The 23618-nt window shown below is 38.9% G+C and overlaps 1 protein-coding gene across 1 annotated transcript in view; it reads right to left on the reverse strand.

Moving 5' to 3' along the window:
- Positions 1–23618, reverse strand: part of LOC149284315 (inactive tyrosine-protein kinase PRAG1-like) — an 89729-nt gene that overhangs the window by 64893 nt on the left and 1218 nt on the right. Inside the window, exon 2 of the mRNA XM_089496895.1 lies at positions 21689–21953. Within this exon, the coding sequence (XP_089353021.1) occupies positions 21689–21953 (265 nt within the window). The remainder of the gene's footprint in view (positions 1–21688; positions 21954–23618) is intronic.

Here is a 23618-nt window from a genome sequence, read left to right on the forward strand (position 1 = left end):
AAGGGATAGGCAAAGTGCCAATGGAAACAGTAATGTATTTAACTTACTCACCTCTGTGACTGTTGTCCTACCTGCTGAACACCGGGATATGTCATCATAACTTGTTGCTTATCCTCAGACGAATGTGCGGTACTGGGTAACGTGGGCTATGGTGGCTGTATCCGCTAGGCACAATCCCATAAAGTATAGATGGGCTGGTTGGGCAGATCAGAGCCTGATGTCAGGATAACGTAAACCCCAAACCATCTTTTTCGAGTCCAGGGAAGAAGACGCACCATGTCATTATGAACCCTGCATTCTGTGGCCAGGCCCACGTTAAGACATAATTTGTCTACATGCAAGGCACGCAAGCTGTGACTTTGACACATGAAAGTGATATAACTTGAAGGCGATAGATACCAGCTGTGCTCAGCATTGTAGCCTGTGCTTACTTACTTACTTTAAAAGTTATTCTCAGATTGACCCCGCTCCGATGTATACCCTCAGCTTTGTGACTCAGCTTCTCTAACTGCTTTATGAATCTTTGTTGCCTAACCTGACCCTGAACCATCTGGTCTTAAATTTGTGGTGCTTTTTCTGATTTGTCACCTTTGGACTTGGCCTTCATTTTGTTTCTATGACCAATGGAAGTTTGCTTTGCGGCCTTTCACCTTTTTGCAACTGTCTGAATCCATTCCAACTGATCACTCAAAAGGGTGACCTGCCCCTGTTTTGTGGGGGTTGTGTGGTGACCCTCCGGACCTAGGCCTAGTCAGCTTATGCCAGAATTCAAAATTGAGTTACAAGGACTTTTGTCAGTTCTACCTATTTTTTCTAGAGTTTTTTTCTAGGGGAACAGCAGTGGTGTTAGGCTAAGGACAAACTCTGACTCTCTGTTTCCCCCATCTTACTAAATAACAGATATAATTATTAGTAACTTAAAATTCTGTATGAACTTTAACTGTGATGTTAGATATCCCGATATATAATACAAGTACATTATTCAACTAGCCCTATAGGAAATGTATGGAAGGATTATTGCCAAACCAAAAGGACACAATGCTAACAATACATCTAACTCAAAGCAGTTTTAATCTTCCACTGATACATAGTATAGGGAAGTTTGCCAATGGCATGGAAATTAAAAAAGAAAGAAAAGCAAGAATTCTTGAATAGACCCCTTTGTTATTTCATAGTGCCTAAGATTAGCAGAGACTGTACAAACTCCAGATGAATTAACCCCTTTGAAGTATACACAGCCTATAAATGACTGCTCCGTGTCTAATTGAAGTGGCAGAGATGGAGATATAGTCCATTTTAGTATAATCTGTTCCCGATAAGCATAATGTTTTTTTGGATAAGCTTCCTTTTCTCTGACAAGTAACTTTTTACTTGGGATATTTTGTAATCAAATACAAAGGGCTGAGATTCCAAAAGAGGAAAAGTTGGTGAAAACCTCTAATTGAACCTCACATCTGCGGAACCAATTATTCATCTTGAATCTGCACAAAATAACATAGGAGCTTTACTTTCTGACTTTTGCCCCCTTAGTAATTAACTACTATGAAAGTCAGACAGTAAAAGGATGGAATTGTGACACATCCCTGTCTGTTAATAGATATGTATACTTATTTATCTGGTAGCTGGATTTCAACAATAGTTTCTTGAAAATGTTAGGAGTAAAATATAAATCAATTCAACACAAAAAGAAGAAAATAACTTATAAAATCAATGTAAGGTGTATCAGATGAATCCAAAACAGATGGTTCTCAGTTCATAAAGGGTATTGTTAGATAGATGTTCTAGCCCGAGGGTATAAAGAGAGGACACAGAATGGGGTATTAAGTGAAAAATATGGTGGACAGAAAGTGACCTTGCAACACAAAAAGTAAAATGAAGCAAAAAAGGAAATTATTTGAGGAATTCTAATCAAATGCTTATGATTTATTAATAAGCAGACCAAAAAGTTTATTGTAGTTAATTATACATGTGATATATCAGTGTCATACTTAGATCAGCTTCTTATTGAACCAGCGATGCATATACCTTCTGCATTGACTAGGCCTGACCTATCGCAGTGCCCCAAGCCGAGCCCTCCTCGTTGGAGTCTGCACTGCCTTAAAGGATGCATTTAAGACACAGAGTGTCTGGATCTGATATCATATTCCTGCACTTTGTGTCTTGCAAAACTAAACAGAAAACGTAAAAACTACATTTAAGTGTAAGTTGTACATACATGTACGTTTTACATGAAGCCTACAAAGGGGACAGTACACAAAATATTGGAAGGTGGGCACATATAAGGAGTGGTTAAATTCTATAATCATGCTTTTTCCAGAATGTTAGTCAGCTCATCTCCCAAATGGTTAGCTTTTAGCAGGCTCTCATTTTATTTGGCTTTCTGCTCCATGAATCATTTTCTCACTGAAGGCTTTTATTTTTACTTTGTTATTTATTGTTGAGCCTGTGACAATTAGCAGCCTACCCTTTAGTTTAGGAAGGATCTTGCGTGTTTGTAAGATGAACAAATGCTGTTCTTCTTTAAAGGTGCTGTCCCACCTACTCTTGATGCTCATGTTTTTCTGTAATTTGCTGTGCAAAAATTTCATATGGGGACATAGTCTGCCCATTTCTGACATCACAGAAGTGTGCTTGTGCATGGTTTCCAATGCTGTTTTTCTGGGAGAGGGATAGTGGACAGAAAAATGAAATGCCATTTCTGCTTACCTTCCTTCTCTCTACGTAATTATTTTTGAGGCTTCCTAGGTGGAACAGCACCTAATGGAAGTCTTGGTACGGTTAAACAAGAGAGTTCAGCTGGGAGAGGGGAAGATTGCTGCCAGCACTGCACTGCACTACCACCACTGCACTAAAAAGAATCATCTAAGTGCCGCTATGCAAGTGGTTTGTGGTTGGCATCCTGGGCCATTTTACAGAGCCTTGGTATGTTGACACTGAAAAGGTTAAACTTACAAGCAAGACTTTGGTTTATTTAGTATAATTATGGGATCTAACAACATTTTATTTATTGTACCCTGAGATATTTTATGGATTGTCACTTACATGTATATATACAACCGTGCTGATTTAAGGAGAGCATGCACTTTGCTGTTTATTTCTGGTACTTTATAGGATTTGTCACTTACTTGGGTTTTAAATGTACACTATTTGACCAAAGATTTGTAGACACCTGCCCATCACACCTATATGAGCTTGTTGGACATCCCATTCCAAAACCATGGATTTTAATATGGAGTTGGGACCCCATCTGCCCCATAACATGCTCCACTCTTCTGGGATGGCTTTGCACAAGTTTTGAAGAATGTGTGAAGAGATTTGTGCCTATTGAGCCAATAGAGCATTTGTGAAGACAGGGGCACTGCATTACATTGTTCAATAAAGCCCGGGTTATGGTTCAAGAATGCCTGGTACTTAATGTGTTCTCTCAGCCGATATATTGGAATACCCCACATACACTGAAAAAAGGGTAAAGAATGAGTTAAAGAAGACAAGACAAAATGGTGCTGAATTAAATGTTTGCTGCCTTACCATTTAATTGTGCCAGTAAACAGCGGCAATAACAGAATTCTTAAATCAAAACAAGAAAACAGACTACTTTGCTTCATCGCACAGCTGAAGTGCTAGGTTTGAAGAATGCGATAAACAAGAGTGTGAATGAAAATCCTTTCTTTGTACAAGCAGCTGCCACGAAGACAAAGTTGTGATTCAAGGAATAAAACCCCTTAAAAGCGACTTGAATGTAAATAGGGTATTATTATATATGTGTAGAAAAGCATTTGTTAGAGAATCAAGGTGGATCTAAGGGGGGGCCTATGTTTTCTATATAGTTATTCTATATGAACATAGTCCACAAGGTAATGTAGTTAAGTTGAATTTGTATTCATTATTAACACAACTATAAAATGGCTGTGCTGACAGCATGTATCCTTGTAAAGCTATATCTGCATCTTGTAACTTCAGTTGAGGCTTAGTGTTGCGCTTTAAGTTCCTCTCCTGGAAACTACTTATAACATTTATTGCGCCATGGATATTTTTATACTAGACTGTTATCTAGGTTGACTTTGTGCACTAGCCAGCCCTGGAGATGTCTATTACCTTTGATAATGGCTAAATGTGCAAGACACATCAGGTGAATGCCTTTTTGTTTCAAAAACGAAAAACACTGTGCGTATACAAAACAGAGGGGTTTATTCACCAGATTTGTTTAAACTTCATTACCTGAATATACATTTTGAAGAGCACAGTGAGCTTCTGCTGCAGAAAGGGCTTGCTGGTCCTGTAAAATTCCAGTGAGATCTCTTCAAGTTATCTTACCCATTGAATTATTACGCAATGCCTACTCGGCCTATATTGGTTCTGTGCCTTCATGATAAATAGTGAGGTAACATAGTAACATAGTAACATAGTTCATAAGGTTGAAAAAAGACCAAAGTCCATCAAGTTCAACCTATATACATATTGTGTCCCTACTGTGTTGATCCAGAGGAAGGCAAAAAACCCTTATGAAGCAGATGCCAATTGCCCCATACCAGGGGGAAAATTCCTTCCCGACTCCAAATATGGCAATCAGAATAAATCCCTGGATCAACGTTCTGTCCCTATTAATCTAATATCCATAACTTGTAATATTATTGCTTTCAAGAAACACGTCCAGGCTCCTTTTGAACTCTTTTATTGAGTTTACCATCACCACTTCCTCTGGCAGAGAGTTCCATAATCTCACCGCTCTTACTGTAAAGAACCCCCGTCTGTGCTGGTGTATAGCCGTAGAGGATGTCCCCTTGTTATAGATACAGTCCTGGGTATAAATAGGTCCTGGGAGTGATCTCTGTACTGCCCCCTTATATATTTATACATAGTTATTAAGCCCCCCCTAAACTGTCTTTTTTCCCAAACTAAATAACCCTAATTCTGATAATCTTTCTGGGTACTGTAGTCCTCCCATTCCCCTTATTACTCTGGTTGCCCGTCTTTGAACCCTCTCCAGCTCCACTATATCTTTCTTGTACACTGGTGCCCAGTACTGTACACAGTATTCCATGTGTGGTCTGACTAGTGACTTGTACAGTGGTAGAATTATTTCCTTGTCGTGGGCATCTATGCCCCTTTTGATGCACCCCATGATTTTATTTGCCTTAGCAGCAGCTGCCTGACACTGGTCGCTACAGGTAAATTTACTGTTAACTAAAACTCCTAAGTCCTTTTCCATGTCAGTCGTCCCCAGTGTTTTCCCATTTAATACATATTCCCAGCCTGGATTTTTCTTCCCCTATGTGCATAACCTTACATTTATCTGTGTTGAACCTCATCTGCCACATCCCAGCCCAAGCCTCCAACCTATGCAGATCCATTTGTAATCGTGCACTGTCCTCTATTGTGTTAACCACGTTACAGAGCTTAGTATCGTCTGCAAAGATTGATACTTTACTATACAATCCCTCTACAAGGTCATTAATAAATATATTAAAAAGAATAGGACCCAAAACTGACCCCTGTGGTACCCCACTAGCAACAGTAACCCACTCAGAGTATGTACCATTAATAACCACCCTCTGTTTCCTATCACTGAGCCAGTTACTTACCCACATACACACATTCTCCCCCAGCCCAAGCATTCTCATTTTATGTACCAGCCTTTTATGTGGCACCGTATCAAATGCTTTGGAAAAATCAAGATATACGACATCCAGCGATTCACCCCGATCCAGTCTTGAGCTCACCTCCTCATAAAAGCTGATCAGGTTAGTTTGACAGGACCGATCCCTTGTAAACCCATGCTGATATGGAGTCATACACTTATTTTCATTGAGATACTCCAAAATAGCATCTCTTAGGAACCCCTCAAACAGTTTACACACAACAGAAGTTAAACTAACAGGCCTATAATTCCCCGGGTCACTTTTTGTCCCCTTTTTGAATATTGGCACAACATTTGCTATGCGCCAGTCCTGGGGAACAGACCCTGTCACTATAGAGTCCTTGAATATTAGAAATAGGGGTCTGTCTATTACATTACTTAACTCCCTTAGAACGCGGGGGTGAATGCCATCTGGACCTGGTGATTTGTCTATTTTGATTTTTTTTAGGCGGCACTGCACTTCTTCCTGGGTTAGACAGGCGACATGTACTGGGGCAGTTATCTCATCCTGCTGTATATTACCTGGCATTTCATTTTCCTCTGTGAATACAGCAGAGAAGAATATATTTAATAGATTAGCTTTTTCCTGATCCCCGTCTATAACTTCTCCCTCATTACTTTTTAAGGGGCCAACGCTTTCATTTTTAACCTTTTTACTATTTATATAGTTAAAGAACATTTTGGGGTTTGTCTTACTCTCTTTGGCAATGAGTCTTTCTGTCTCCACTTTTGCTGCTTTTATCTGATTTTTACATATTTTATTTTTTTCCCGATAGCTTTTTAGTGCTTCCTCACTGCCTTCCTGTTTTAGTAGCTTAAATGCCTTTTTTTGCCATTTATTACCCCCTTTACATTTTTATTTATCCACATTGGTTTTCTCTTGTTCCTGACTCTTTTATTCCCATACGGTATGTACCTTTCACATTGAGAATTTAAGATATCCTTAAAAATCTCCCATTGAGTGTCTGTACTCTTGTTTTTGAGGACCATTTTCCCAATTTACAGTGTTAAGGGCTTCTCTTAGTTGATCAAACTTTGCCTTCCTAAGGTTCATGGTTCTTGTGGCTCCTCTAAGAGTTCCCATATTGAAGGACAAGTTATAATGTATCATATTGTGATCACTATTTCCTAGATGCCCCCTGACCTGCACATTAGTTACTCTGTCAGGTCTGTTGGTCAATATTAAGTCCAGTAGGGCGCCCCCTCTGGTCGGGTCCTGTACCATTTGGGACAGATAATTATCCTTACTTATAGTCAGAAACCGGTTTCCTTTATGAGATTCACAGGTCTCTGTTTCCCAGTTTATGTCGGGATAGTTAAAGTCCCCCATAATAACCACCTCATTGTGATTTGCTGCCTTGTTTATTTGCTTTAATAATTGATCTTCTGCTGCTTCCATTATATTTGGTGGCTTATAGCAAACCCCGATCAGTATTTTATTATTTTTCTTTCCATATATTTCTACCCATAATGACTCCACATTATCATTTCCCTCACATATATTCTCCCGCAGTGTGGCCTTTAGGCTGGACTTTACATAAAGGCAAACTCCTCCCCCTTTTCGTTTTTTTCGATCCTTCCTGAATAGACTATAACCCTGTATGTTAACCGCCCAGTCATAGCTATCATCCAACCATGTCTCTGTTATACCCACTATGTCATAGTTTTCTTCAGACATTATTAACTCCAGTTCGTCAGTTTTATTGGTCAGACTTCTGGCATTAGTAAGCATACAATTTAGAGGTGTATGGTTTTTTTCCCTATGAAGCCTATCCCTATTGACTATTCTAACCCCTCCCTCCGCTCCACCCCCAGGTACATTTATAAGCCCCAGCTTTCTATCTACACCATCTTCCCCTTCTATATTGTAGTTTCCCTCCCCCCCTTTACCTAGTTTAAACACTCCTCCACCCTTCTGGCCATCTTCTCCCCGAGCACAGCTGCACCCTCCCCATTGAGGTGCAGCCCGTCCCTACCGTAGAGCCTGTATCCGACAGAGAAGTCGGCCCAGTTCTCCATGAACCCAAACCCCTCCTTCCTACACCAGCTTCTGAGCCACTTGTTTAGCTCCCTAATCTCCCGCTGCCTCTCTGGTGTGGCACGTGGTACAGGTAATATTTCAGAAAATACTACCTTGGAGGTCCTTGCCTTAAGCTTGCTACCTAAGTCCCTGACTTTGTCATTGGTGCCAATGTGCACCATGACTGCTGGGTCTTCTCCAGCCCCCCCCAGTAATCTGTCAACCCGATCCGCGATGTGCCGAACGCGAGCGCCAGGCAGACAACACACTGTTCGGCGATCCCGGTCTTTGTGACAGATCGCCCTGTCTGTCCCCCTAATAATTGAGTCCCCCACAACCAGCACCTGTCTGGCCTGCCCTGCGCTCCTCCTTCCCTCCTTACTGGAGCAGACACCCCTCTGGTGGTCAGAGGCAGTGACTTGCTGCAGTACTGCTAACTCTGAACTAACATCCCCCTCATCTGCCAACCGGGCAAACTTGTTGGGGTGTGCTAGATCAGGACTAGCCTCCCTGGCGCTTTTCCCCCTACCCCGCCTTCTAACTGTAACCCAGCTAGCTGCCTGACTGTCCTGTACCTCCATCCCGCTATCCTCCCCCACCTCTACCCCCGAGAGAGCTTGCTCAGTGAGCAGCAGACTCCTCTCCAAGTTGTCAATAGATCTCAGTGTTGCCAGTTGCTCCTCTAGACTCAGGATTTGTGCTTCCAAATGAGCAACCTGCACACATCTCGCACAGCAATATGCACCCTCGAAGCACTGATCAAGGATTGCATACATTGAGCAAGATGTACACCTGACCGCATTGTCAAACATGGAGGACATCTTGGCAATGGGGATAGCTCAAATAACTGGCAAAAACAGACAGTAAGGTGCAATATATATATATATATATATATATATATATAAATATATAAATATATGGAATCACAAGGATTTATACTTTACCCTCCTTCTTGCTTTTTAACTCCTTCTTTGCTTGTAACTCCTCACTTAGAGATGTCACTTAGGAGATTCGCCCCAGCTCAGGATTCGCTTGTGTGTCCAAGCTAAATGCAACTGCAAAAGCCAAGCAGAACTCACAGAGACTAGGTGAGAGAGTAAAAAGCACAACTCTTCAGCCAGATCTTCCTTTAGTGAATAAACCCCTGAGCCTGTTCATGCTTCTGTTGGGCAGTGCTTTTAAATGTGCGATTACCTCATACTCTACAATCATGGTAACCAATTAATACATTTTCACTGTGTAACTGGGAGACTTTCTGAAGCTGGATGAAAAAACGAAAAACTCTGCCCTGGGAAAGATGTTGGGGCAAAAACCTGGTTTGCAGCATAACTGCTCACATCGTCGCAATGTGCATTTTAGAAATGTCAAGTACAACGTGATGTTGGTGGATTTTCACTATTCCCACTCATTTTCTAGCTCTTTCTTGCTCATCAATGCTTTTGGTAGGGATACCACAGAAGCATGAAAAAGCCTGTTTTTTTGCAGTAACTCCTCTAAGTGCACTATTCTAATATTTCTTACAGCCTTTCTTAACAAGTAACCCTATTTTCAAAAAAATAATACTTGTTTAAAATAGAATATAGACACAGAATATAGTAATTTCCAGAAAATATATTTAATGAAAGAAACGGGTCAAAGATGACAAAGTCCTCTAAACCTTTAATTTTTATCTTTTATCATGTAAAGTAAAACACAATCTTCCAAAGTTTAATAATGAAAATATCTGGCGGTCATGGTAGCATCATTGTGCAAGAGTGAACCTAGGCTTAAAATTAGCATGGCTATTAAAAGACTATTTTGAAGGACAGCAACAATAACCAATTTAAGCAATCGGTAATTATAAAGCTATCTATTGCATCTGTAGTAAATGTTATATTAAATGGATTTGAAATTAAAGAACAAAGAGACCTGTGATACTGTGACAACTCTTAGAGAAAAAGGTTATCATTCCTCTGTTGCCTGAGGGACACTCAAATTAGCCTTTCAAATGTCAGACTTCGAAGACATTGCCTTTGGCATTGGGATAAAAGAACAAGCATATTGTTTTATTCTTTGTACAAAGCAAACTTATGTAATATGATATCTACTTTAGTCAAATACATGTGTATAGCTTTGTCATTGTTAAAGTTAATTCCATTAATCTGTACAATTTGATTTTTATTATTATTATTATGCTAAATGTTAACTTTTTACTGGCTTTGGAGGTGTGCATGTATTTTAGAAATGTGCAAGGCACGCTACTCTGGGTAGTTGTCAAAACTATTAGATTTAAAAACTAATATGTATCCAGCATGAATCCAATTTTATATATGGTATGCCAATAACATAATAATTGCAACAATTTTTGTGTATTATAGGCTTTATGACAATGCTTTACTGAATGTAATAACACCAACAACTAAATATCCTGATAAGTAAATCAATATTTGTTGCAAAAGACATCCCCACATCTGATGGGATGGTACAGCATTTGCATCAGACATATAAAGTTATATCCATTTATATGTATTATTAAACCTTTGTGATTGTGGCGGCACCACTGGCTTGTCTGGTGTGTGTAGATTAGTGTTTAATAATGCTTCTGCTATCGTCTTAATTTTAAGTGGAAGGGTTTTCCATCACCTTTACCCACCATAACTTTTGTTATGTGTATATTTCATGTATTATTAGGACACCAATGTTATTTTACATGTTACTCCTATCATACACTTGAGGTATGTTTCAAAATTACCTTCATTGTCTCAGTATGTAATTTCTGATAGACTTGTGCATTTGGATTTGTCTGAATTTCAAGCTTATCGATATTTAGTAAATTCGGTGATTCTTATGAAGTGGATGAAAACGAAGTAAAAAGCTCAAAATTTTTGTCCTAAATCATTGGGCCCTTTCACTCACACTCTGTGACGCTTACCTCAACGAGTACACACTCCAGGGGTGGAGTCGCAGCACGGCCGTCCACTGCCTCCGTTGGCAGCGTCACTCAGCGGGAATGGGAGGGGGTCAGCGCTCTCTCCCTCCTTATTTGATCCAGGGTGGGGCAAAATGGAGGTTAAGATTACTAAATACACATAATATGATTTTCCAATGCACATATATTGCTCATTTTAATGTGTAGACATATTAAATAGCTTTATATAGAGCACGGTACTGCTAAATATAGGATTTGGGAAAAGTGAAAAATCTGTATAAAGCTGTGATGTACCCAGTTCTTTATAATACCAAAAAAACACACTCTGTTGTTGGATGAAAGCCAATTTTGTAATATTTAATATAAAAATAACATTGGCATTCACTATAAAGACACAGACGTTTGGCCAACATCAATATACACTGTTACTTGTTATTACATTTATATTATTAAAATGATAAACATCCCATTGTATTATTTGGTTGTGAAAATAATGCAACCTTTTTAATGTTACTGTAAACAGTGCAAATCTGTATGGTATAATTAAATTACACCCTTCCTTACCAACTCTAATAAGTTACTGTGGATGTTTTTTTCTTTGCTTTATATTATATAAATGGTGCAGCTGGGCAAGGAATTTTATACACTGCCACATTGTGCTACGTATATATCTTTGTTTAATTTGTGACTTTGAAATTTGAGGAACAATTTATTGTTCCTGTGCTCTCACTGATGTAAGGCAAGTAAGCACTACAGTAGTAAAATAAATGTACTTCGATTTATTTTTTATATACACTGTATATTTATACAATTATCTTGTACAGCATACCGTCCAAGCAGGGCTGGACTGGCTGTTTGGGCCGCTGGCCGACATTGATCCATACGGACCTGATTGCAGCAGATCTGGTGCTGAAGTGAGCGACCAACATCTGGATACGCCTTGCCATGTGCTATGTTCAGCATAACACCCAAGTCATTTGGCATGTGCCGGCCTAAAAGTACCTGGGCCACCTCGTTATCCCTAGTCCAAACTTTTTAAAGAGGGGAACTTGGGAGCTCCTCCTGTGATGGCCCCTTATCATAGAAGCTGAGAACATTTGACATGAGTGTATTATAGTTCTCTCCAGTCCTAGAAGTCACAATAATGTGTGTGAAAACAGTGGGAAATGAATGTATGAATTAATTTTGGAAAAGCTGTGTAATAAAATACATTCCAAATACATTGCTCAATTGCTTAAACAGAACACTAGTCACATAAAAATGCTCTATAACGTCCTTCCTCTATCCAAATCTTACTTCAACACCTAAAATAAAATGGTCCCTCTTTGGCAATTTAAAAATGTGGGAGGTATAGTATAGACTGTTTTTTAAGTCTTTGCAAAGTAGACATGTTATATTCTTTCAGTCCTGTTCTACTGGACTAATATTTTTTACCTAAAAGTACAACTGAGATAAACTGTTACATCATATCATTATTTTTTTAAAATGTCAGAATACCTTGAATGAAATGATGATGTCTTAGTTGTCCTGTATATTGTATATACAGATGATGTGGAACAGTGCATGAAATAACTTAATTCTCAGCAGTTCAGTCTGTTTCTTAAACTAAAACTCCTGGCATCTTAAACAAACGGTCTTTTATCACAAATATGGAAGACAAATTCTCAAACAGCTAGTTTCCTAGTGACAATAGATATATAAATAGAAGAAATTCAAGTAATACTTTATGTATTTATGCTTGTGTATACATGTTAATTTGTACGCTATTCCCTAATACTACTATTCTCCATATTCTATTTTCTAGTAGATACTATAATTAATGTTTAAAGAATAATAAGCTTTATTGTCCTCCTTATTTACTGTATATGAGTCTTAGCTCTCTGCATTTCAGTCTTTACACCTTCTAAAATTAGCTTTTTCTAGTTTGCAAGTTATACAACTTTTTGAAATGATTATTAAACTTGGGCTCTGGCGGAAAGTTCATGTTCGTTTTCTGGGGGGAAAATTTTCCTCGTATTCAACACAATTCGTCTGTCTTCGTATTTCACGAAAATGTCTCCAACATTTTTGTTTTCGGAAATCCCATTCCTTCGGCCAGTTGCCATGGAAACAAGAAAAAAAAAAAACGTAGAAAAAGTTCAAAAGGGAATATGAGACCAATGGATTGAAGAATGAGGGTCAAAAGTTGTAGGGTTAAAGTTAAGCATAGTAGCGGAGTGGTTAAATTAACTTAATTAAATTATATTAATGAAATTAGTCAATGATTAAGTTAGTCAATAATTAATTTAATTAAATCAAATTGTTAGACTTTAAACATATTTCTCTGCCTGCTCTTATAAAGGCTCTCTTCATTATTAGTCTGCTTTATTCTTTCTTTGAAAGATGCAGCACAGCCATTGGACAAGCCCTCAGCATGATGTGACTGGAGTGAGCTGATTTGACAAATGAAGATCAACTCACTCCATGTCCCTCTTCTTAGTTCAGGCAAAAATGGCGGCTGCAGCAACAGAATGAATGAATGAAGATTTTCATATTGCGCACATTCGTTTTTCATTTCTTTCATCTGATGTTGCATTTGCTTGTACGTTTTTTGGATGAACGGACGGTAACATTCGGCACGAAAACACATTCGTCCGAAAACGAATGCGCAGCCTTATGATTACTGTTATTTAAAGGACCAGCTGATTCAAAAGACTATTGGAGCAGAGTGTCTCTATGTTCACAACTATTCTTAATAATCAATTTTGCTTGTACTTACGATATTCTTCTGATATTCAGGCTTTTCTCAATCTCTTTATATCTAGAATGATATATGAAGATAAAAAAAAAAACAATTGCGCAGTAAGTTGCCCAAATGTATAGAGATGGTAATAAATTGCACTTACGAGATGCTGAGCACATTCAGATATGTGCTATAAGGCCATGCATCCGTGTTATTCCTCAATCACGATTGGTCCTGGTTGAGGCGATAGTCTTCAGATATTTATAGGTGCTTATAGTGCTGCCACTACTAAAACCGTGTAAAGAGGAAGCATACTTTAGGCACATGTTCTGCAGCATTCCCCTTGATGTCAATGGGATATGAACCCCCACAGAAATCAGTGGTAAAGGCAGCAGCCAAAAAGGTGTGGAGGAAATGAGACTTATGTCTCTAATACTGGCTATACTGAGACCAGGAAGTGTAAGTAAGAACCATATTTCCTGTACATGCTCTGCAGCACAATAAGCATGTACGCTAGCAATACATCAGTAAAGACAGAATGATAAAGAATGGCTGCACCAATTTGCTTGCAAAAAATTCACTTAAGTGCAAAATTCATATAACAAACGACTATGGTGTTCTTTAAATTTATTTTGAGACATTCCTCCTACAAAGTTTGTTTTTAATTGTCAATGATTTAACTGTGAACAATATTTTAACACCCTGGATCAGCGCTGTCAACGCAATTTTGATCTTGTGCGTATTACAGACGATTTGAGTTATACTAAATGTAATTATGTTATTCAATCAAACATTTTACTTCAAAGGAACTGTGTCAACAAAGCTTGGCTGTGAACTCACTCGCTGATAATTAGTCAATGGAATGTCAACATTGAAGGTACATATCTAATTAGCTATCAGGTCAGATGCTAATTTTGGTTTAATATTCATATTTGTAAATAGTACTGGAAAAGCAGCATAAAAGTCAACTAAAGAAGATTAAAGTAGAAGTACTGACTACTTACAATCTATAACAAAAGCAAACCAAATAAGTAAATATAAATAAAAACATGCGTATCGTATATGTTCTGCTTTGGAATTTGTTAGCACCAGCATTGTACGCCACTTGGAACCTCCATCTCTTTGCATCATGTTCTGTTGTTTGGTCCATTCCCATGCAGGGCGACCAGATCTGAACTGAAACTTGTATAGAAGATATAGTATAAGAATGGACAGGCTTAAAACCATTGCCCTAAGTGGTGGCTTTTAATTAATATCCCTCATGCATTCTACAATAAGATTCTCCTTGTTAGAGCTGACAGAGGTCAACACAGAAAATATGCTAAATGTTGTTATAGAAAATGCAGACGACGTAAAATAATGTGAAAATCTTTTTATTTTATAAATCAGCATTCTTCAAGTATTTATGACATGTAAATCTTGAATTAGGTTAAAAAAACATAACCGAAGCCAGTCTACAACACAGCAATACCAATCAATAGTTATTCCAATATCCAGCTGTGCTTAACAAGATAATTGGAGTAAAGTACCATTTAATTACCATAGCAAATGCTAATATAGGGATTGGTAATTCAGGATGCAACTAAGTTATTCAAATACTTAACTTCAAAGGAAGCGTGTCAACAAAGACCAATAAACAGAATAACAAATGTGAAGGAAAGTATTTAATTGCCAGCACACTGGACACAAATTCTGTTTTTGCATCCATATTTGAATTAGAACTTTATGTTGGGTTCCCAACAGTTAGCTTTGGTGTTATAGGTACAGCAGCTTTATGGTTTCACTGGGTTACTAAAGCTATTCTGCCCACATTTGGGAATGAAGATACAGATACAAAATAATTAATAATTTGCATATATATAAAATACATGAATAAAATGTGTAACCTATATCCCTATTCTGTTTGTAATAATTTCAGTGTAGCCCAAAACTGTTCATTAATCATAAATAGCCTTCATTAATAGAAAGGATTTAGATCCTTCTTATGCGTGTGGAGAGGAATCAACTCTTCCAAGTTTTATGTTACATTATCAATGCAGACTGCTTTCTCAGACTCCATAGAGCATCTTGCAAATATGTTTTCAATTGCAAATTAATCTGATTATATTTTTAGTTGAAAAAAATTAATTATGAATATTTACCTTCAGGTACATAACATTCATTGTTTAACAATAATGTGCTTGCAAACAACCATTATGGTCTAATAACATAAGGGCTATACTAGAATACTGGTGAAATGTTGTACTCACTAATACATATATGTGAGCAGTGCCAGACTGGTGATAACGAAGTGTCCCTGGCACTTAAAGGCCAGCAGCCATATGATGATGTTAATGTGGCCGACAGCTGAATATGCTCGGCCATGCATTATGTTTTTATGCTCATGTGGCAGATCACGTGAGTCTAGGGCACTGTCGGCATTTGCCCAGTGTGTCAGATGGCCAGTCTGGATCTGCATGTGAGGAATTCCATTTAAATGCTTAAAGTAAATGTATCCGATCTGATTTTGCTGGCACAGTTCAGTTGAAGTGTTTGGCTGAATACCTAAATGATACTTTGCATATGCATTCTGTACTAGTGCAGAATTAGATTATCAGCATAAAATGGTTAGCTGTGGATTACTTCAACTTTATTTTTTTTAGGTGCTGCTTTTCCACTAAGAAAAAACATTACTTGAGGTTTCTAGCATGTTAAGTAAAAAAAAAAACCTTAAAGATCCATTTCTTAACACTTGATGGTTTAATTTCTTTAAAAAAAAAAAAAAAAAAAGTACAACTTTCACAAGAAGGCATTTCAATTTTCATACTACATGACAATTAAGCATTCCTAAAAGTAGGAATGGGGCAACATTTTACATCATTAAAGATTACTACATTTAGTGTTCAATTCAGCAGAGTAGACAGAATAAAAGGTTTTCCTACACCTAAGAGATTAGATATAGCATACCATAAACACTTTATTTCCATGTTTTGTGTTAAAATGCAAAGATGGTAGAAATTTGTGTTAATCACATTGAGGTTTTATTAAGAAACCCTCTTTTAAGCGAATGTATATGTTACTTTAGTTCTAATTAATAGTGCATTGTATTTTGTTTCATGTAGATTTGTTTTCAGGGTCATTCCATTACCAAGTTAAATGGCTAACTTGACACAACAGGTCAGTTTGAATGCTCACCAGAATTCAAATTGTGTTAGGTGTGGTTGACTTCATGTGCATTGGCATATAGGTTCCCTAAAATGTGAGCTACATTATAGTTTATAGTCAATTCCAGGCACATAAAATAAACTGGCATGCCAACAATGTTGTTCGATAAATCCTTTCATATGGGATAGAGATGGCAGGTGTCATTTGATTGTTATAATAAGTCTGTCTGGACAAATGTATTTATTGGATGACGCATCGGGCCTTTTGGCCAAGTTTCCTCCTTGGAAACCCTTTGTTGTCATCTCCATTTAGTTAAAGCATTTGGTATGATTGCAGTCTCTTCCAGTTGTGAAACTACAGCGTAATATAAACTGGTGTCAGGGAAGCCGTGCTTCCTAACATTCAGCAATACTGTAACATCATACCTCAAGCATGGCTGTAATGCAAATTTTAAAAAGGCAATATCATACATGGGGTACAAATATTTAATTGCCTTTCTAGAATTTGCATTACATATTATGTAATCAGATGGAATGCGTATTATTTTCTTAGCCACATGAAAAAATCTAAATATGCTGTAATGGTGTGTGGGAGATTCAGTACATAAAAGACTATGATTTGATATGGAAAAGACAATACTGACACAGGAATGATGGAGACAGAAAGTGTTTTTTTAGAGATTGTTGCTGATATATAAATACATGGGGGGTGTTCGAAAAGTTTTTTAACTGTATTTATTTGAAAACAAATAACATAAAAAACAAATTACATCACTTTTCGACATATACATCTTTCTTTGCGGTGCAATTATCCCTACGTCGTACCGACTTTTCCCCTGAAGACGGTCAACATCATCTTTCCTGTGACCACTGATCATTACCTTTTTCACAATACCGGGCCATGTGTCGGGAAGAAACGTCTATGCGAATCAGTTACAGGGTTCTATCTTCATTCCTCGTGGTTGTGGCTTTAGCTGGACGTCTGGAGTGCTCTGCATCCGTCACACTAGCACGGCCATTTTCAAACTTTTCAATCCACTCAGACGACTCTACGAGAGAGAACTTTATCTCCATACTGAGCACAAATGCGAAGATGAATTAGTGCTCCCGGCGTAACTAGAAGCCTCAGGGCCCCGGTGCGAGAATCTGTTAAGGCCCCCCTTCTCACACTATCTACCCCTTTCCCCCCTTCTCACACTATCTACCCCTTTCCCCCCTTCTCAGGATATCTCCCCCCTCTCCCTACCCCCCATTCTCACTATTTACCCTCTCCCTACCCCCCCATTCTCACTATCTACCCTCTCCTTACCCCCTTCTTACTACCTTCCCTCTCCATACCCCCTTCTCACTATCTACCCTCTCCCTACCCCCTTCTCACTACCTTCCCTCTCCATACCCCCCTTCTCACTATCTACCCTCTCCCTCCCCCCCTTTGTAGGTCACTTACCGTGCAGTCCTGTGGTGGGAGCGCGAGGCCTCTGTCATATGCCGGCACCCGAGACAGAGGACTCACGCACCCACCACTGCACTCGGGGCAGCGCTGAGGCAGGCAGGCGGTTGCTGAAAATGACCGCTCGGCACCCCTTGGGCCCCCCTAACTGGCAGAACTCCAGGGCCCAGTCACAGTTGTGACCCCTGCGACCCCGGTAGTTCCGCCACTGGCTCCCGGCACACCTTCTGCCCACAAAAAGCGTATGACAGAATGCTGTTGCTTTTCGGGTGAAAACACTTATACTAAACTGCAAGGGCAGCCAGCTTGACAGACAGAACTAGTCACATGACATGCTAATAAACGACCAATTACAACTCCTCCCGCCTTCACCGTTTCCATTTTGAATGTCCCTCGTATATATATATATATATATATATATATATATATATATATATATATATATATATATATATACCGTATTGGCTTGGATATAGGCCGCCCCCGTATATAAAAAAGCACCAAAAAAACATGCTGCCACTCTGTCTCCCCCCCTCCGAGATATGCTGCCACTCTGTCTCTCCCCCCGAGATATGCTGCCACTGTCCCCCCCCCCCCCCCGAGATATGCTGCCACTCTGCCCCCCCCGACTTACCAGAGGAGACTCCCAGGTGTCTTGCGGGGGACATCTACGCAATACTCGTATACAACTTCCGTTGCCGGCACTCAGCTGATGTGCCGGCACTGGAAGTTGTATACGCGCATTGCGTAGATGTCCCCCGCCGGCCCCGCAAGACACCCGGGAGTCTCCTCTGCTAAGTCTTGGGGGCAGAGGTAAAACGCTTCGTGCGGACGGTCACCGGCTGCGGTGATGCGGGTAAACAACCTCCGCAGCCGGTGACCATCCGCACAATGCGCTTAGACAACCTCCCGTGCCGGCACCCCCCCGTGGAAAGTGCTGGCAGGGGAGGCTGTCTAAGCGTATCGGGGAGTAGGATGCAGGTCCCCTGGATCTGTATCCTAACCCTGCCCGGCGCCCGGGACTGCATGTCCCGGGCGTCGGGCGCTAGACCCCGAATATAGGCCGCACCCCCACTTTAAAGACTTAAAGTGGGGGGAAAAAGTGCGGCCTATATTCGAGCCAATACGGTATATATATATATATATATATATATATATATATATATATATATATATCTCATGTTACACAGAGCTTTGACAGATTTATTGAAACCAAGTCCCATGTGCGCCGGCAACTATTTTTGGAATCTATATGCATTACTGCTTCAGTTACCAGGCACCGGGCAGAATAATTAAGGTTGGTGTGCAATTGTGTACTTTGGATTTTATATATTATATATAAATATATTCCAAAAATAGTTACCGGCACTCCTGGGACTTGGTTTCAATAAATCTCTCAAAGCTCTGTGTTACAAGTCAATGTTTCAGTCTTTTATTTTCAGACTTTCATCAGGCCATAACAGAGACATAGCGTGTCTAACATTTATACTATGTGTAATTACAATAATTAGGAACAGAACTTACCGCACCTGAAGTGTTCACAATCACCAAGCTCGGCGTGTATCTCAACAATGTGTGCATGCGTGTGAAGTCATGGTAACGTTTACTAGGATTAACTAGATAATTAGTCTAATATAAATCTGTGCCGATAAGGAGATCTAAGTGAGATGCCCGTGTATTATTAGTGTCTAGTGATATGATGCCTTATCAAAAAAACTAGGCTCATATATATATATATTAGGTACTGTGAAGTTTTAACCTCGGGGCAAAACATAAAATTAATTGACAATATTGAATATATTAAAATACGTAGCTACTCCACATAGGGGTAGATATAACCTGAATAATATCAAACCATGGTAGTAACAGGTAGGTATAAATGGTGTAAGCAATTCTTCCAAATGGGGTGTACATCCACATAGGGGAAAAAAGATTTTTGAAAAAAATATAGTCTGACTCTGTATGCAAATAAGGCTTAGCAATACTGCAAGTAAGTAGTGCACTCACATTTCCAAGGACATAAATGCGCTCATCATAAAATATTCTTTAGTTCTTTGTGGAACAGACGAAATGTACAAAAGCATGCACAAGGTAATCAGCTTTTAAACCAGGCACAGGAAAGTCCACCGTCCAGCAGCAAGAACTTTCACAATATATCCCTCTCTCTCTCAACGCGTTTCACCGGACAACCGGCTTCCATCAGGATTTTCCTTTGCAGCTTGCCCGAAAATCAAACATAGACCACCTTCCTTATAACTCAACAAATCCAGAGTGGAACCACTCTGGATTTGAGGAAGCCGGTTGTCCGGTGAAACGCGTTTGGAAGAATTGTATAGATCATTAAGTGTTGGAGGAACGCTTATTTGGGTGCTGCTGCCTAATTAGGGAAAGTATTACTTATTCATTTACACTAGTGGTGTGTGTTTTCTTTTCTTGTATAAATGGTGTAAGAACAAATAATAATAATAACATAAAAAGTGATTCTATGAATCTATAATTTATAATGATGTGAAAAAAATGTGCAAACCTGAGCAAACATAAATTCTACTAGCTTATGTCTATAGACATTCACGTTTTAATAATATACCCAATAACCATCCCCAATTAAAATTATGCACTCACTGGCATAGTGTATAGTTGCAGTGATTATATCCACCAAGGGAAAAGAAAAAATGTCGGTGCACTAAGCTAGTCTCAGGCTCAAATAATACAAATGTGTAATACAAGGCCTACCAAACAGGTGTAAGCATGCTGCAAATACAGTGTATTGGCTGTACAATGTATACAAAAAACAAAAACAGTCTGCGCTTCTTACCCTAATAAAGTTGGCAACAAATATATAAACATAATATAAATGAGAGGTTTTGGTTATATGAATTGGCCAAAGCATAATTAGGCTCACCCGCCACGTCAAGGCACACTCTCAATAGGGTGAGAACCTACTCTCACCTCCTACATAGTGGACACACAAAGCAGTTTATACCACTACACAAACCTTATTAATGTGTTGGGGGAGGGGCAATTAAACCTCCTCCCCATTAACCCCTGGACAGCAAGCTGCAACCAGACTGATGAGGAGCCAACAACCTCAAATATGTGCAAACAGGGAAAAGAAAAAATGTCCGTGTGCTAAGCTAGTCTCAGGCTCAAATAATACAAATGTGTAATACGAGGCCTACCAAACAGTTGTAAGCATGCAGCAAATACAGTGCATTGCCTGTACAGTGTATACAAAAAACAAAAACTGTCTGCGCTTCTTACCCTAATAAAGTTGGTAACAAATATATAAACATAATATAAATGAGAGGTTCTCACCCGATTGAGAGTGTGCCTTGAAGTGGCGGGTGAGCCTAATTATATCCACCAAACATATACTCTTTGTGGATCATAAAGGGATGTAAACAGTAAATCACTAACCCCTTTAAAGGGGCAGTAGTCTTATCTGGGACCCTCCTATTTACCATAGCCTTAAGCCAATCTGATATCTTAGCATTCTAGCTATCAATACCACTTCTCAAAGTATTCAAGTAGTTATTCACTTCACACACTTGACTGAACTGTAGTTTCACTTTACATGTATTTAAAAATCACATATCAAATAAATGAGGAAAATGTCAATTTGTCATTCAGCCCTGCTGGGGCCATAGTTTTCGATTGTACAATACAAGATGTCTCTCGCTGTAATAAGGTTTTACCTCTGTCACCCCCTCTTCGGGACTCGGGGACATGGTCAATCGCTATGAAGCAAAGAGAAGACAACGGATGTTTCCAGGGAACACTTGTTAAGTACAGCAGTCCAATCGTTACCTACTTGGGCTTTCATTCTCCCAATAGTGGGTATATTACTTATTCGAAATCCTCTGGGGATTTGTTTAGATTTATAGTAATCTGAAAGGAACAGTCCATGTAAATCCAAGTCTATTTCTTTGTTCTTTAGCCGTAATAGTTGTGTCCCCACACCTTTACTACTGGTGTCAATCGGTAGTTCCAAACTCGTAATATCCCATAATATTTCTTGTGCTTCATCTTCTGTGAAACACAGTGTATCAGCTTGTGTGGCAAGCGCACCAGCCTGTTGCATAAAATCTTCCATCTCTCTCAATTAGTTACACAGGGTCCACAGGAATGTTCATGCAGCAAATAGTTACGAAGTGGATATTTCTCAATGCAAATATACAATACTACCATGATTTGATATTATACAGGTTATATCTACCTCTATGTGGAGTAGCTACGTATTTTAATATATTCAATATTATCAATTAATTTTATGTTTTGCCCCGAGGTTAAAACTTCACAGTACCTAATATATATATATGAGCCTAGTTTTTTTGATAAGGCATCATATCACTAGACACTAATAATACACGGGCATCTCACTTAGATCTCCCTATCGGCACAGATTTATATTAGACTAATTATCTAGTTAATCCTAGTAAACGTTGCCATGACGTCACGCGCATGCACACATTGTTGAGATACACGCCGAGCTTGGTGATTGTGAACACTTCAGGTGCGGTAAGTTCTGTTCCTAATTATTGTAATTATACATAGTATAAGTGTTAGACACGCTATGTCTCTGTAATGTCCTGATGAAAGTCTGAAAATAAAAGACTGAAACGTTGACTTGTAACACAGAGCTTTGAGAGATTTATTGAAACCAAGTCCCAGGAGTGCCGGTAACTATTTTTGGAATCTATATGCATTACTGCTTCAGTTACCAGGCACCGGCAGAGTAATCACGGTTGGTGTGCAATTGTGTACTTTGGACTAATATATATATATATATATATATATATATATATATATATATATATACACACACACACGAGGTACATCCAAAATGGAAATGGTGAAGGCCGTAACAATGTACATAACTGAGACGACATAGCACATAGACTATACTATATATATATATATATATATATATATATATATATATATATATATATTGATATCAAAAAACAGATGGAATAAGTATCTTGTGATAATACCTTTTTTATTTGGACTAACAGAATTTTGGAATGACAAGCTTTCGGGAGCTCTTCTCCCTTTCTCAAGTCTAAAACATTTCTGAGCAAAACGACACATAGAATTCAATGTTGTGTGGCAGGGGAGGGGGGCTTACTACCCAGATCTGGTAAGAGAGGGTGAGATGTTGTAAAAGTATGTGTCCCTCCAGAGGGTCATAAATGTTCTGAGTGGGGAATTTTGAAGGGGGGGTTAAGCACTGCTGAAGATAAATTGACCAAAAAAAAAAAATACCATAAGATGCTAGTGCTCACATACAGGGAATAGGAGTGCAGTGATGAATATAGGGATGGGAATGTATATGTCTACACATGTTGTCATATATACAGGTACATATAGATGAACATGGTGCACTAAAAGTACAGTACATATAGCAGGTGGGGGGTTATGTAAAACCTGTGTAGTGGGATAGGAGACCCAAATCGACATTGAGTCCTCTATTCTTGCTGTTGAATAGTTGAATCATTCTGACTTCAAATGTTTGTCTTTCTTTGGTATTACTGAAGTCCCCTTTCAGTACTTTGATTTTTAGGTACTTGATAGAATGGTCATTTTGGGTGAAGTGGTGTCCCACAGGGGTGCAGTAGGAATTTTCCTTGTGATGTTTAATGGAATGTCTGTGCATGTTCATTCTGCCATTTAGTTGCTGGCTGGTTTCTCCAATGTAGCATCCTAGGTCACATTTCGTGCATTGTATCATATACAC

This window comes from Sceloporus occidentalis, unplaced genomic scaffold, assembly GCF_023333645.1.
Source record: "Sceloporus occidentalis isolate IW3139 unplaced genomic scaffold, rSceOcc1.0.p SCAF_95, whole genome shotgun sequence".
Lineage (NCBI taxonomy): Eukaryota > Metazoa > Chordata > Lepidosauria > Squamata > Phrynosomatidae > Sceloporus > Sceloporus occidentalis.